The sequence below is a fragment of the Rhinoraja longicauda genome, chromosome 17, assembly GCF_053455715.1.
Source record: "Rhinoraja longicauda isolate Sanriku21f chromosome 17, sRhiLon1.1, whole genome shotgun sequence".
NCBI lineage: Eukaryota > Metazoa > Chordata > Chondrichthyes > Rajiformes > Arhynchobatidae > Rhinoraja > Rhinoraja longicauda.
Window position 1 is genome coordinate 9405914 of NC_135969.1, and position 14500 is coordinate 9420413.

The following is a 14500-nucleotide window of genomic DNA, read 5'->3' on the forward strand; positions in this document are numbered from 1 at the left end:
ACCAATAGTCTCTATATTGTTCCTTGAAATTCATTTCTACACATGCATCAGGAATGATATCAAATGATGTAGATATCTACTAATAATATTGATCAGGGAACTAAATAGCCTTAGGAAAGAGTTGATCTAATTAAAAAAGGTTAGTGCTTCCCATAAACTCACCTGTTTAACCGCCTTGCTCTTTCCAGCACTTCAAACATGTGCTCCTGGAAAACATCAAGTCTTCTATATCGATTAGTTTCAATATTTTTTCTAATAATTTCAAAAGTCAAAGGTGGCTTGTTAGGAGTGCTTGGATCCGTCGCTGGAATCTCTGCTAAAGAGTCACTATAACATCTCCCTTCATCATCCTGGTGGCTTAGGACAGAGACAAATAGGTTGTGTATCAACTCCTGTATAAGTAACTTTACATTGGGAATGTGTGCATCATCTTCTCCATCCAAATCCCTTTTGGTTTCCAGAAGGACTTTGTGAAGGACTAGTGCATCTTTATAAATAAGAGATTCTGGTTCGTTGTAAGTGCAAGCGTTATTAAACATCAAGACAAATTCATCAACAAAGGAGTCGACATCCTGGTACTTATTAGACATCATGTGACTCTTCACTTTATCCATGTCAATTGGTTTTTTAATTGTTAAATAGTAATCTGGGAGTTCTGATCGAGTAGGTAGTCTGAGAAAGATGGCACTTAGTCTTCGGCCCCTGACATCTGTGTAATTCTTTACTGCTTCGTATAACTCATTTAGTTTTTGCTGCAGAGGAGTCAAGTATTTGGATTTTTTGGGTGAAATACCACTCTTCCTGCCTGAAAATAAAAGTTTAAAAATGTTCAGAATTCAATTCGCCTGCAGTAACCTTCCAAATCCAAAGAACCCTTTGAACAATTTCCAGTTCAAAACTGACAACCATTTGCAATAATTACGAACTATCAACTAGCTATGAATAACCTTCTTCTTTTTCAAAGAGCAGGTTTTTAGATGAAAAGTGGCGTCATACAGTGCAGAAACAGGTGCTTCAGTCCAACTCGCCCATGATGACCAAGATGCCCCACCATTCCTGGGCCACTAATTCTTTTATTTTATCTTTTAGAATTTATCCACTTTTGACCCATATTACTCTAAACATTTCCAATGCGTGTACCTGTCCAAATGTCTTTTAAATGTTGTTATTGTATCTGCCTCAACTACCTCCCGTGGCAGCTCATTGCATACACACACCACCCTCTATGTGAAAAAATAGAAAATAGAAAATGTGGACTACCGCTTAAACTAATCAAGAGATGGACCAGATTGCAAGCACAGGTAAAACATTCAGGAAAGCATCAGAAGCTGTGGCAGAAATGCAAGTATGAACCAAGATAAATATAGTGAGGACCATACTCAGAATGTTGGAATCTTTAGTCAGAATCATAGCTGTTGTGCCTGCAGTAAAGCGGTATTGCAGGTAGTCCGACTGTCTCACAGCTCGAATGACTTGAATTAAATCAGTCATGGCCATAGCCATACTGCATGGAAACAGCCCCCTCTGCCCACCATATCCATGTCAATCTTTCTGCTAATCCCATTTTCCAACAATAAGACTGTATTCTTCTATGCTTGGCTTATTTATTTGCCCAAATGCATCCTAAATGTTGTGACTGTACCCAACTCCTCTACCTCCTCTGATAGCGCATTCCAGATATCAATCACACAGTTTGTTAAGAAAACTTATCTCTTGGGCTTACCTTTAAAATTTCTACCTCTCACTTTAAAACTGCACCCTCTAGTTTTTAACATCCCTAACATGGGAAAAAGGTTTTCACTCTTTATCCTATCCAGCCTGTCATAATCAAATATCAGGTCACCACTCAGCCTCTTTCACTCAAGTGAAAAGGAAAGCCCAGTCTATCCAATCTCTCCCCTTAACTTAAGTCCTCCAATCCAGGCAACATCTTGGTGAGTCTCCTCTGCACTCTCTCCAACACAAGCACATTGTTGGCCCACGGTGCTCTCTGTATTGAGTTTGTAAGCTTTCTTCATGGCTGCTTGGGTTTCTTCCAGATACTCTATTTTCCTCCCATATCCCCAAAATATGCTGATTGTTAGGTTAATAGATCAAGGTAAATTAATTACAGGTAGTACAATCAGGGTATGGAGGAGGAGTGGAGAGTAGATTGTGGGTGAATGGGATGCTCTGAGAATTAATGGGTCAAATAGCCTCATTCTGTATCACAAGATAATATATACAATCTTATCTATAAATATATTTTGAAATGAAAGCTAACCAAAATACCAAATAAAAGTAATATTAATTAACTTACTTAGTTTCAGTTTAGGTGAAGCTGTGTCATCATCAGGTAAAGGACCTAATTCTTTGATTTTATCTTTTAGAATTTTCTCCAGCATATTGGCATCGTTGTATACCTGTTTGATAATTCAACAATTTTCATTTAATCAGTTCTGTGGCAACCCGAACAAGATACTGTTAGATAATGCAGTGGGCCATTGGCAAATAGGTATTTTCCATACATTAAATTATATATCAGATTGGAGCATCAGCAAGAAAACTTCAATTTTAGGGGAATGGTATCTTTCACATTTTCAGGTTGAGGTCTGACTTCCTCTAAAAGACCAATGTGATTTTCTAACATAGCAGCACAATGAAGAGTTCAGTAGAATAGTTTGCTTTCTATTTTGTTAATGAATTGTCCTCCGGTATTTTACTGTTGAGAAATCTAGTCAGGTGCCCATGAATGCCGTCTCTTCTTGAATGTACAAGGAGTTATGTTTTTATGATTCAAATGAACTGTATCTTACCATAATTAATTTACATACCTGTGAACCCTCTTCATTATAGTGTCTTGCATTTCGAAACATTAGCTTCAAATCATCTATAAATGCTTCCTCGCTTGTATATTTTTCATTGCGTATGTTATGTTCCAATATCTTCAGGTCAATAGGCTCCAAGATGACTTTATAATAATCTGGATAATCCTTTTTTGACGGTCTAACCACAAATAGCTCGCAATATCTTCGTCCTGTTGTTAGATCACGTGACTCGATAATTGTATTGTATAGTACTTTCAGTCTGTGCTTTAAATGAGTCTCAGTTTTCTTTCCAATCTTTTCTAGCTTCTTATGGCTGGAATTTAAAAACCTGTGTGTGTACTTAATTATTAGTCTTCAAAAGAAAAACAGTAAAATAAAAGGAATAAATGCAAAACCAATAAATACACTGCATTTAAGTTAAATTATTTTGAACCAAATTAATGTTAAATCATGAAGTATACAACATATAACTTGAAATAGTTTGCTGCCCAATATTTGTTTCCAAAATTACAATGAAAGTAGAGAATTTTGATGGTGATAAACATGATGATCTCTCATAAGTTCAAGATCAATAATCTAAAATCTTTATATAAGCATAGAATAACATAATTCGCCATTGTAACAGCTGTATCACCTACTCTTCAAACGAAGAAATTAATTTAACTAAATTTGGTACATTATCTGTTCTCCTTGAGAGGATGAAACTATGTAAATTAGCATTGGGATATCAGCACTTGCTTTAACACAAATGTATGGTGGGGAAGGTAACATTCCTATTATGTGATAAAAATAAGTAATCTACCCTGTAAGATTAGACTGAGTGAGAAAAGTTCATGTAATTAATTTCTTTAATTTTAAATTTATTTTTGGATGGGCACATGGATATGCAGGGAACGGAAGGATATGGATCACATGCAGGTAGAGGGGACAGTTGAACTTGGCATCATGTTCGGTAGGAATACTGGGGGCTGAAATGCCTGTTCCTGTCCTGTATTATGTCTAAGCAGCACAAAAAAATCTATCAACAATTAATCTCCAAATAAGCCGTTAAAAAGTGCTGCTGCAGTGATTTAGGTGATTGTGGGGGTGGGGAAGGGGTCGCCTTCCTGCTGTTGAGCAGATAATCAACCGCATGGGAATCAGCGCACCTAATGGAAGAACAAGAGTGCAGATTTACAAATTAAGCACAAGAACAAAATAAAGAAAAATCTTTGAAATAAACCAAGAGTGAGAAATATGTGGAACTAATTGCATGTATGCAGGTACAAAATAGTTCAATTTTGTAGAAAATTCTAAGAATAAATGGAACTGGATATTAGAAGCTCTCGGGGGGAACGTCCTGAATACATGACTAATAATGTTCTCCTGCTTCAAACTGTTACTAATCATTAATTCGCCTTCAGCTACTTTTACACAGTAATTGTTAAAGTGTTAGGAAAATTGCCTTTTTGCTCACTAAATATGAAAACATTATAAAAATGGCCTAGCAATTGCAGTACTGTCCTTTTATTGAGAAATTCGTTACACATATTTCATGTAAATCTGTAATGCTCTCAACCGTAGTAAATAATTTGCAGAAATAAGAGAAAACATCGCGTCGTAATGCTCGACATTTAATACATCAAGATTTGGTGACTATAAAATTGCTGGATTGTCAAGGCAAATTAATAATAAGGGTGAATAAATAGATAAGTACCAAGCTTTGGGCTACATAAAAAGGTCAGTTGTTTTCAGCCATTAAATATCAAATACATCAATATTGAGCTATTTATATTTAGTTAACTTTGTTCAGCTGAAATACTGAAGAGAATTAACAAAAAAATCTCAAAATAGTTGAACTATTCTTCTAATTTTTAAAATACATGTAAATATTTTGAAGTTTAATAACTGAAGGTCCGGTCCAATGGAAATCTTCCAATGGTCACACAATCTAGTTTTAGATAAAAGTGGTTATGAAGATAATATACAACCTTTCTCATGATACGTCTATATGAGCTATATAAATATATCCTGTTTTATGCATCTTGACACTGCAAAATTCTTATCCTTACCCTTTTCTCCTGCCACTGCCTGTATCAGATGTTATGGAAGATACCATACTGTCACCATCCTCGGTGTACTCTCGTCTTGCGAGCTCCTTCCTCTTGGCCTGAGAGAATAAATCTCAGGAGTAATGCAGCTCAGATGAAATGATTCAGAATACATAAATACTAAAAGAAAACCACGCTGCTATTTTTATACCTGCACGACTTGCTGCAGCTTCAACACACATTTGAAGATTGCAGAATTGGGAATATTATAGTGCTTGGCATTTTCAAACATTAGATTCATGTCAGCCTCCAGTTGGTCAAGGTTTTCAAATTCATTGTTCTTCAATTTTTGTCTACAATTAGAAAGGAATCTGATGAAACATCGACTGTTCAGGTAAAACTGCACAATGTAACATACTCAGCATTTCTTTTCAATTATCTGATAAATTTTCTTTTCCAAGATCATAATTACATGGTTAATTTACAGTTAAATAAAAAATGGAAACATAATTTTCACCAAGTGAACAAAACCTCTCTCCAAGTTAAATTAATAAATAATATATTGACATTTATATTATATCATGGGTGGATGCGCTGGCATTGATTAGATGATAGCTTTACAAGAGCAATAAAAAAGATAATATAGGTTAAGCAACCAGGGGAGAAGAAATAAAGAGATGGCAAGTTATTTTTAGTCATTGATGTAGACATCATGGTATGCAAACAAAGAGTAAAAGTGATACAAAATTGGGGCGATGTTTCTGACCATTCTCTTTGGAAATTGAGGCAATGGTTAAAGAAACCCAATAACAGATTTTAAAACTTGCAAAAGGATTCCGAAGAATTAAAAGGTGAAGTTGACATTTCATGTAGTCCATAACATTTATGTCAGTAATGAAACTATGATATCTTTAAGAATAGTAAGCACTTGGTGTGTTATCGTATAAACGATAGTGAACAGAAAAATACTTTTCCAATTAGGGAAATGTAAGGTGTCAAAATAAGACAAAGGGGATGGAGATCAAGAAAAATGTAGAATAGATCATTGTTAGCTAGGAGAAGGTAACAACAACACAAACAAAGATAAAATGTAAACAAGGACAGTCAGAATAGTCGGAGAACAGGGAAGGGGAGGGATGGAGAGAAAGGGAAGGCAAGGGTTACTTGGAGAAGTCAATATTCATACCACTGGGGTGTAAACTGCCCAAGCGAAACATGAGGTGTTATTCCTTCAATTTGTGCTGGGCCTCACTCTGACATTGGAGGAGGCCCAGGACAGAAAGGTCAATGTGGGAATGGGAGGGGGAGTTAAGTGTTTAGCAACCGGGAGATCAGATAGGTTTAGCTGGACTGAGCGGAGATGTTCAGCGAAACAATCGCCGATCCTGCGCTTGCTCTCGCCAATATATAGGAGTCCACACCTGGAACAGTGGATACAGTAGATGAGGTTGGAGGAGATACAAGTGAACGTTTGCCTCACCTGAAAAGACTGTTGGGGTCCTTGGACAGAGTCGAGGGGGCAGGTATAGGGACAAGTGTTACATCTCCTGCGGTTGCAGGGGAAAGTACCTGGGGAGGGGGTTTGGGTGTGAGGGACGAGTTAACCAGCGAGTTGCGGAGGGAATGGTCTCTGCTTTCACTGAACACATCTGCAACATTTTCCTTGTACTTCATCCCCTTTGTCTCTTTTTCACACCTTCCATTTCCTTATTTCTGTATCACCCTCTCCCCTGATTCAGTCTGAGAAGGGTTTTGACCTGAAACATTACCCATTCCTTCTATCCAGAAGATACTGCCTGACCCACTGAGTTACTCCAGCATTTTGTGTTTATCTTCGGTTTAAATCAGCATCTGCAGTTCCTTCCTATGAACCTTTTCCAATTGTGGGGAACAGACTTAGTTAAAGTCTCAAAATATAATTTTCAGGAAAGTTAAACCCAGAATGTAAATTCCCTAGACAAAAGAACATCCTTTGTATTAAAGATAACTTCAATAAAACTTCAATAACATGCCTGGAACGTTTAAACATAACTACATCTTTATCCAAATCAATTACACACAAAATAAATTGTACAAGTTTCAGATGTAGTAATGGATGCAGGTTTCATGAGTGTCATCGTGTGGCACTATTCTTTACATTTGTGCTGTATGGAACACCTGATAGCCTGAGGTGATTTCAGATTAGACCCTCGTGCATTAAAAATAGGTAAACTATATTAAGTCTATCTTTGATCTGAAAAGATCACATTCATCGCTATTCCTGGTTTCACATTTTCAAAGCCAATTGCCCCTGGAATAAATCACTCACTCTCACTACTGACTCCTTACTTTAGAAAATAGTCCTTATGCAGTAGCTTTGCCCGTGATTTTCGTAAAGTGTAAGTTGTGATTTTAATTAGCTTTCCCTTAACCACTCTAAATTGGCCCATTAGCCTTACTGTAGAAATATAGAACACAGAATCAGGCCACCTCTAGTTAGTTCTTTTGACAATCTCAAATTGGTCGCTTTTATAGTTATTGCACTTCCAATTACTGGAAGTAAATTTCTTGTGCCTCAAGTTTTTTAAACAGCACTATCAAAATATTTGAAACTGATCTCTAAAGATAAACCAGACTTAAGAGTTATACATGAGTCATTCAAGGAATAAACAAGCAGCCTTGCTTGATTCACGAATACAACGCAGCATTAATTGGGAATAAACATAATATAACCAAACAGACATGTACACGTTTCTGCACTGATTAAAATTTTAGGAATCAGCATGATAATTAACTTTTTTTTCTTTTAAATGGCATAAATACCATTTCTTACCTTATTATTTGTAGTGACATGGGATGTTTGATTTGTTGATAATAATCAGGGTAATCTTTCTTGGAAGGCAGACGAAAGAAAGGCTTAGCCAGAAGTTGTCCCTGACTGTTCCGATGATTCCTAACTGCTTCGAACAACTGATAAATTGGACTAGTTACATCGACAGATGAACCAATGCTTTCTCCGTCAGAGTCCCCATCTTCGAAATGAGTGACCGCTATGGAACCAAGAGATGTGTAGAAAGCTAAAACAAAAAGCCACTTTCAAAAAGCTTTAATGAAATGTCATGTCATTGTGCCTTACCACCCAAACCAGCCTCCTCTTCACTCTCAGATTCATATTGCAAAGCCATGGTAATTGCTGACAAACGATCTCCTTGTGCTGACCTTCGGTTCCTATTGGGACGGAATTTACAAAAATAAGGCCTTCAGAAATTCAGAACTTTTTGTTGATGCGTTAATGCATGGCATTAAGTCTTCAGGGACATTTGTCTCGATCGGTATGGTACATGGGCAAGGGAGTGGCTAACTCAGATGGCATTGTACCACTGGGTCAGGAGCAAAGTAGTTGTGTTGGAACTGAAGTACAAGCCTGCAAACAGATCAATTGGACAAAGCAGGGAGTGAGGACTGTATGGCTATTTTCTTGTTAGGCAGAGAACAGTCTGGATCAAAAGCTGGTAGAAGGCTGAGGACATGTTAAGACTAAAACTCGTTAACATTATTAGGTCTATACAATATACCATGTTAATACTATTACAGTTAATAATAATTTAAGAAATTATAGTTAATTACATTTAGTTTCATTGTGAAGGCTACCTAAAAATTAATATGGTATTCTTTTTTGAAACTATTCACTGCTTCAGCAAGCTTTTCCAGTGGTGAAGTATCCATCACTTTATGACAATTCTCTGCAGGGTTAGAATGGTCAGCCTTTCAATCAAACTTAATCATTAATTATGTCTGTTATTTATCATTCTCCCAATCTTCAAATTGTGGTACATTTGTTATTCTTTAGAAGACAACCTTTCTTGTATTCTTGAAATTACTTTGTACCTAATGACAACAATATTTTAGAAGCGTTGCTAACAATTATGGAGTTGAAAATGCCTTGAAAGCAGTTACAGTGCCCTCTATAATGTTTGGGACAAAAACCATTCATATATTTATTTGCCTCTGTACCACAATTTGAGATTTGTAATAGAAAAAAAATCACATGTGGTTAAAGTGCACATTGTCAGATTTTAATAAAGGCTATTTTTATACATTTTGGTTTCACCATGTAGAAATTACAGCAGTGTTTAAACATAGTCCCCCCATTTCAGGGCACCATAATGTTTGGGACACAGCAATGTCATGTACTGTGAATGAAAGTAGTCATGTTTAGTATTTTGTTGCATATCCTTTGCACGCAATGACTGCTTGAAGTCTGCGATTCATGGACATCACCAGTTGCTGGGTGTCTTCTCTGATGATGCTCTGCCAGGCCTGTATTGCAGCCATATTTAGCTTATGCTTGTTTTGGAGGCTAGTCCCCTTCAGTTTTCTCTTCAGCATATAAAAGGCATGCTCAATTGGGTTCAGATCGGGTGATTGACTTGGCCACTCAAGAATTGACCATTTGTTAGCTTTGAAAAACTCCTTTGTTGCTTTAGCAGTATGTTTGGGATCATTGTCTTGCTGTAGAATGAACCGCCGGCCAATGAGTTTTGAGGCATTTGTTTGAACTTGAGCCGATAGGATGTGTCTATACACTTCAGAATTCATTATGCTACTACCATCAGCAGTTGTATCATCAATGAAGATATGTGAGCCAGTACCTTCAGCAGCCATACATGCCCAGGCCATAACACCCCCACCACCATGTTTCACAGATGAGGTGGTATGCTTTGTACCTTGGGCAGTTCCTTCTCTCCTCCATACTTTGCTCTTGCCATCACTCTGATATAAGTTAATCTTCATCTCATCTGCCCACAGGACCTTTCTCCAGAACTGTGGTTGCTCTTTTAAGTACTTCTTGGTAAACTGTAACCTGGCCATCCTATTTTTGTGGCTAACCAGTGGTTTGCATCTTGCAGTGTAGCCTCTGTATTACTGTTCATGAAGTCTTCTGCGGACAGTGGTCATTGACAAATTAACACCTGACTCCTGAAGAGTGTTTCTGATCTGTCGGACAGGTGTTTGGGGATTTTTCTTTATTATAGAGAGAATTCTTCTGTCATCAGCTGTGGAGGTCTTCCTTGGCCTGCCAGTCCCTTTGTGATTAGTAAGCTCACCAGTGCCCTCTTTCTTCTTAATGATGTTCCAAACAGTTGATTTTGGTAAGCCTAAGGTTTGGCTGATGTCTCTAACAGTTTTATTCTTGTTTCTCAGTCTCATAATGGCTTCTTTGACTTTCATTGACATAACCTTTGGTCCTCATGTTGATAAACAGCAATAAAAGTTTCCAAAGGTGATGGAAAGATTGGAGGAAAGACTTGGTGCTGAGAGCTCTCTTATTCCTGCATTAAGGAGACATTTAAACACCCCTGAGCAATTACAAACACCTGTGAAGCCATGTGTCCCAAACATTATGGTGCCCTTGCATCATTCACTCTCTCTATTTCTCTGCTCCATTGCCAATTTTACCTTTTGTTCACACCACCTCTTCATCAATGCAAGTTACCTTTTCATCAATGCAAGTTGAACCTGTTTCAATTACAACCTTTCCAAGTCCAACAGAGAAGTACTCTGTTTCTCTCCCTACAAATGCTGCCTAATCTGCTGAATCTTTCGAGCATTTTCTGTTATATTTCAGATTTCCAGTATCAGCAGTATTACAAACTTAGCTCTTCCATATTATTCATCTTCAATAGGCATTAATATTAGCCTGAGAAGTATTGGTCAAAAAATGTATGCACACCTGATCCGAAGACTGGATTTAGTAGGCTCCAAATTATGCTCAAGTTCCGCTCTCTTCTGATTAAACACTTTCTTAATGGTATTTGCGTCCTACAAGGATGGAAAATATATTTTTACCAACAACACACTTAGCAGATTACCATTGTACCAGACCTCAAACTGTGGACCTGGTTATGTCGTACCTTTGAATTATCAATAGAACTGTATCAGAAACTGGCATGTAAAGATATATTTATTATTCCAGCAGTGCAATTAGGTAAATCACATCATTTTTCCAAAATAGTCCATAGTTAGGTGGAAAAGTGCTGTACAGTTATGATTGGAAATATAATTTACCTTGAAGATCGGGGACCCTGGCTCATTGTAGGTTTTAGCATTTCTTACTAAAAGTTCAATATCTCTCGCCATCACATTAACATTCTTGTAAGCACCATTCTGCGAGAAGAAATTTATACTTTCAAGTTCAAGACAAAAAATTCACAGTGATCCAAATGTATCTGCTTAAAAAATAAGCTAAAAATGCATATTTAACAAAACACTTCATCGTGAATTTGTGGTTCCAGCTGCACAATTGAGGGCTAAAGGGAACTGGCACAAAAGAGTCGAGGCCAGCATGGATCAGTTTGTTCATAATGGATGGCAGTGCAAACTTGAGAGGCCTGGTGGCCTACGCCAGCAGCTAGCTTCTTGTATTCTTGTGAGAAGAAAGAATAATCATTGAAAAAATAATCAAACCTGAATCCTCTGTGCAACCGTCTTCAAGTCTACTGGCTCCTTAATAATTTCATAGTAGTCAGGATATTGCTGCAAATTCAAACATAGTCCAATTATTAAAAGGTCTGACTTTGCAGACAAAACATATTTTGACTAGAGATATGTAATATTTTCTAATGTCTGTTGAATTAACAGGCTTTCACATGAGGAAAGCCAGGGATGGAATTTTGCCAGCCGTGAAACCAGAAATTAATTTAAATTTTGTTTAGAAGTAGTCCCTGACATTCAGAACTATTTATAAACTAGTAAAATAATAAATGTACTTAAATTTAACAAAAATTAATGGAAAACAAAAATAAATACCTTTCCCTTTGGCCTGAATTGAGCTGGTAACTTGTCTGGATCCTCTGATACTTTTGTTTCTGCTTGATCAATTTTGTGGACGTTATACACCCAACCTCTATTCTATTCTTAATAACCAGATTGGTACTCACATGCTTTTTCATTTTGCCCAACCTTACCATGTTCATGATGTACTGTTTACAAAACCTGTTACATCTACCTATATTTACACCGTGTCAGATCATCTGCTGGATTATTGGCAGTTAAGCTTCTACTTTATAAAGTGCATAAAAATTAAGAACTCCCGAACAAAGGTGGAATCCTCAAACTTCCACACAACTCATCAACATTCGCAGGACAAGTATTCTTCTGTGAGGTAATTTCCCCCCCTTTCCTCCCCCATTGTTGATTTGAATGCTCTAGTTTACTGGAGACACAAGAGACTGCATTCGACCCTTCGAACCAGCACCACCATTCAATGTGATCATGGCTGATCATTCTCAATCAGTACCCCGTTCCTGCCTTCTCCCCATACCCCCTGACTCCGCTATCCTTAAGAGCTCTATCTAGCTCTCTCTTGAAAGCATTCAGAGAACTGGCCTCCACTGCCTTCTGAGGCAGAGAATTCCACAGATTTACAACTCTCTGACTGAAAATGTTTTTCCTCATCTCTGTTCTAAATGGCCTACCCCTTATTCTTAAACTGTGATCCCTGGTTCTGGACTCCCCCAACATTGGAAACATGTTTCCTGCCTCTAACATGTCCAACCCCTTAATAATCTTATATGTTTCATTAAGATCCCCTCTCATCCTTCTAAATTCCAGTGTATACAAGTCTAGTCGCTCCAGTCTTTCAACATATGACAGTCCTGCCATTCCGGGAATTAACCTAGTAAACTCTCAATAACAAGAATATCCTTCCTCAAATTTGGAGACCAAAACTGCACACAGTACTCCAGGTGCGGTCTCACTAGGGCCCAGTACAACTGTAGAAGAACCTCTTTGCTCCTATACTCAACTCTTGTTAAGAAGGCCAACATTCCATTGGCTTTCTTCACTGCCTGCATGCTTCCTTTCAGTGACTGATGCACTAGGACACCCAGATCTAGTTGTCCCCTTTTCCTAACTTGACATCATTCAGAGAATAATCTGCCTTCCTATTCTTACCACCAAAGAGGATAACCTCACATTTATCCACATTAAACTGCATCTGCCATGCATCCGCCCACTCACACAGACTGTCCAAGTCACCCTGCAACCTCACAGCATCTTCCTCACAGTTCACACTGCCACCCAGCTTTGTGTCATCTGCAAATTTGCTAATGTTACTTTTAATCCCTTCATCCAAGTCATTAATGTATATTGTAAATAGCTGCGGTCCCAGCACCGAGCCTTGCGGTACCCCACTAGTCACTACCTGCCATTCTGAAAGGGACCCATTTATCCCCACTCTTTGCTTTCTGTCTGCCGACCAATTTTCTATCCATGTCAGTACCCTGCCCCCAATACCATGTGCTCTAATTTTGCCCACTAATCTCCTATGTGGGACCTTGTCGAAGGCTCTCCCCTGTCCATTTTCCCAGTTACATCCTCAAAAAATTCCAGATGATTAGTCAAGCATGATTTCCCCTTCGTAAATCCATGCTGACTCGGAACAATCCTGTTACTGCTATCCAAATGTTCCGCAATTTCGTCTTTTATAATTGACTCCAGCATCTTCCCCACCACTGAAGTCAGACTAACTGGTCTATAATTTTCTGTTTTCTCTCTCCCTCCTTTCTTAAAAAGTGGGATAACATTAGCTTCCCTCCAATCCACAGGAACTGATCCTGAATCTATAGAACATTGGAAAATGATCACCAATGCGTCCATGATTTCTAGAGCCACCTCCTTAAGTACCCTGGGATGCAGACCATCAGGCCCTGGGGATTTATCAGCCTTCAGTCCCATCAGTCTACCCAACATCATTTCCTGCCTAATGTGAATCTCCTTCAGTTCCTCCAGAGACCCTAGGATCTCTGGCCACTAGAACATCTGGGAGATTGTTTGTATCTTCCTTAGTGAAGACAGATCCAAAGTACCGGTTCAACTCGTCTGCCATTTCCTTGTTCCTCGTAATAAATTCCCTGCTTCTGTCTTCAAGGGACCCACATTTGCCTTAACTATTTTTTTCCTCTTCACATACCTAACGAAGCTTTTACTATCCTCCTTTATATTATTGGCCAGCTTACCTTCATACCTCATCTTTTCTCTCCGTATTGCCTTTTTAGTTATCTTCTGTTGCTCTTTAAAAGAGTCCCAATCCTCTGGCTTCCCACCCTTCTTTGCTATGTTATACTTATTCTCTTTTATTTTTATGCTGTCCTTGACTTCCCTTGTCAGCCACGGTTGCCTCTTACTCCCCTTAGAATCTTTCATCCTCTTTGGGATGAATTGATCCTGCAACTTCTGCATTATTCCCAGGAATTCCTGCCATTGCTGTTCCACCGTCTTCCCTGCTAGGGTCTCCTTCCAGTCAAATCTGGCCAGCTCCTGCCTCCTGCCTATGTAATCCCCTTTGCTATACTGTAATACTGACACTTCTGATTTTCCCTTCTCCCTCGCAATTTGTAGAGTAAAACTTATCATATTGTGATCACTGCCTCCTAATGGCTCTTTTATCTTGAGTTCCCTTATCAAATCAGATTCATTACACAACACTAAATCCAGAATTGCCTTCTCCCTGGTAGGCTCCTGTACAAGCTGTTCTAAGAATCCATCTCGGAGGCACTCCACAAACTCCTTTGCCTGGGGTCCAGTACCAACCTGATTTTCCCAGTCTACCTGCATGTTGAAATCTCGCATAACCACCGTAGCATTACATTTGCGACATGCCAATTTTAGCTCTTGATTCAA

At 38.3% G+C, this 14500-nt stretch overlaps 1 protein-coding gene across 7 annotated transcripts in view; it reads right to left on the reverse strand.

Annotated features, from left to right (window-relative positions):
• Nucleotides 1-14500, reverse strand: part of pbrm1 (polybromo 1) — a 57118-nt gene that overhangs the window by 25773 nt on the left and 16845 nt on the right. For all 7 annotated transcript variants that reach the window (XM_078414044.1, XM_078414043.1, XM_078414041.1 and 4 more), the window contains exons 7-16: nt 11285-11353; nt 10886-10984; nt 10551-10639; nt 7953-8044; nt 7650-7866; nt 5049-5190; nt 4859-4956; nt 2814-3135; nt 2300-2402; nt 163-805 (exon numbers count right to left, since the gene is read on the reverse strand). In XM_078414044.1, the coding sequence (XP_078270170.1) occupies nt 163-805; nt 2300-2402; nt 2814-3135; nt 4859-4956; nt 5049-5190; nt 7650-7866; nt 7953-8044; nt 10551-10639; nt 10886-10984; nt 11285-11353 (1874 nt within the window). The remainder of the gene's footprint in view (nt 1-162; nt 806-2299; nt 2403-2813; nt 3136-4858; nt 4957-5048; nt 5191-7649; nt 7867-7952; nt 8045-10550; nt 10640-10885; nt 10985-11284; nt 11354-14500) is intronic.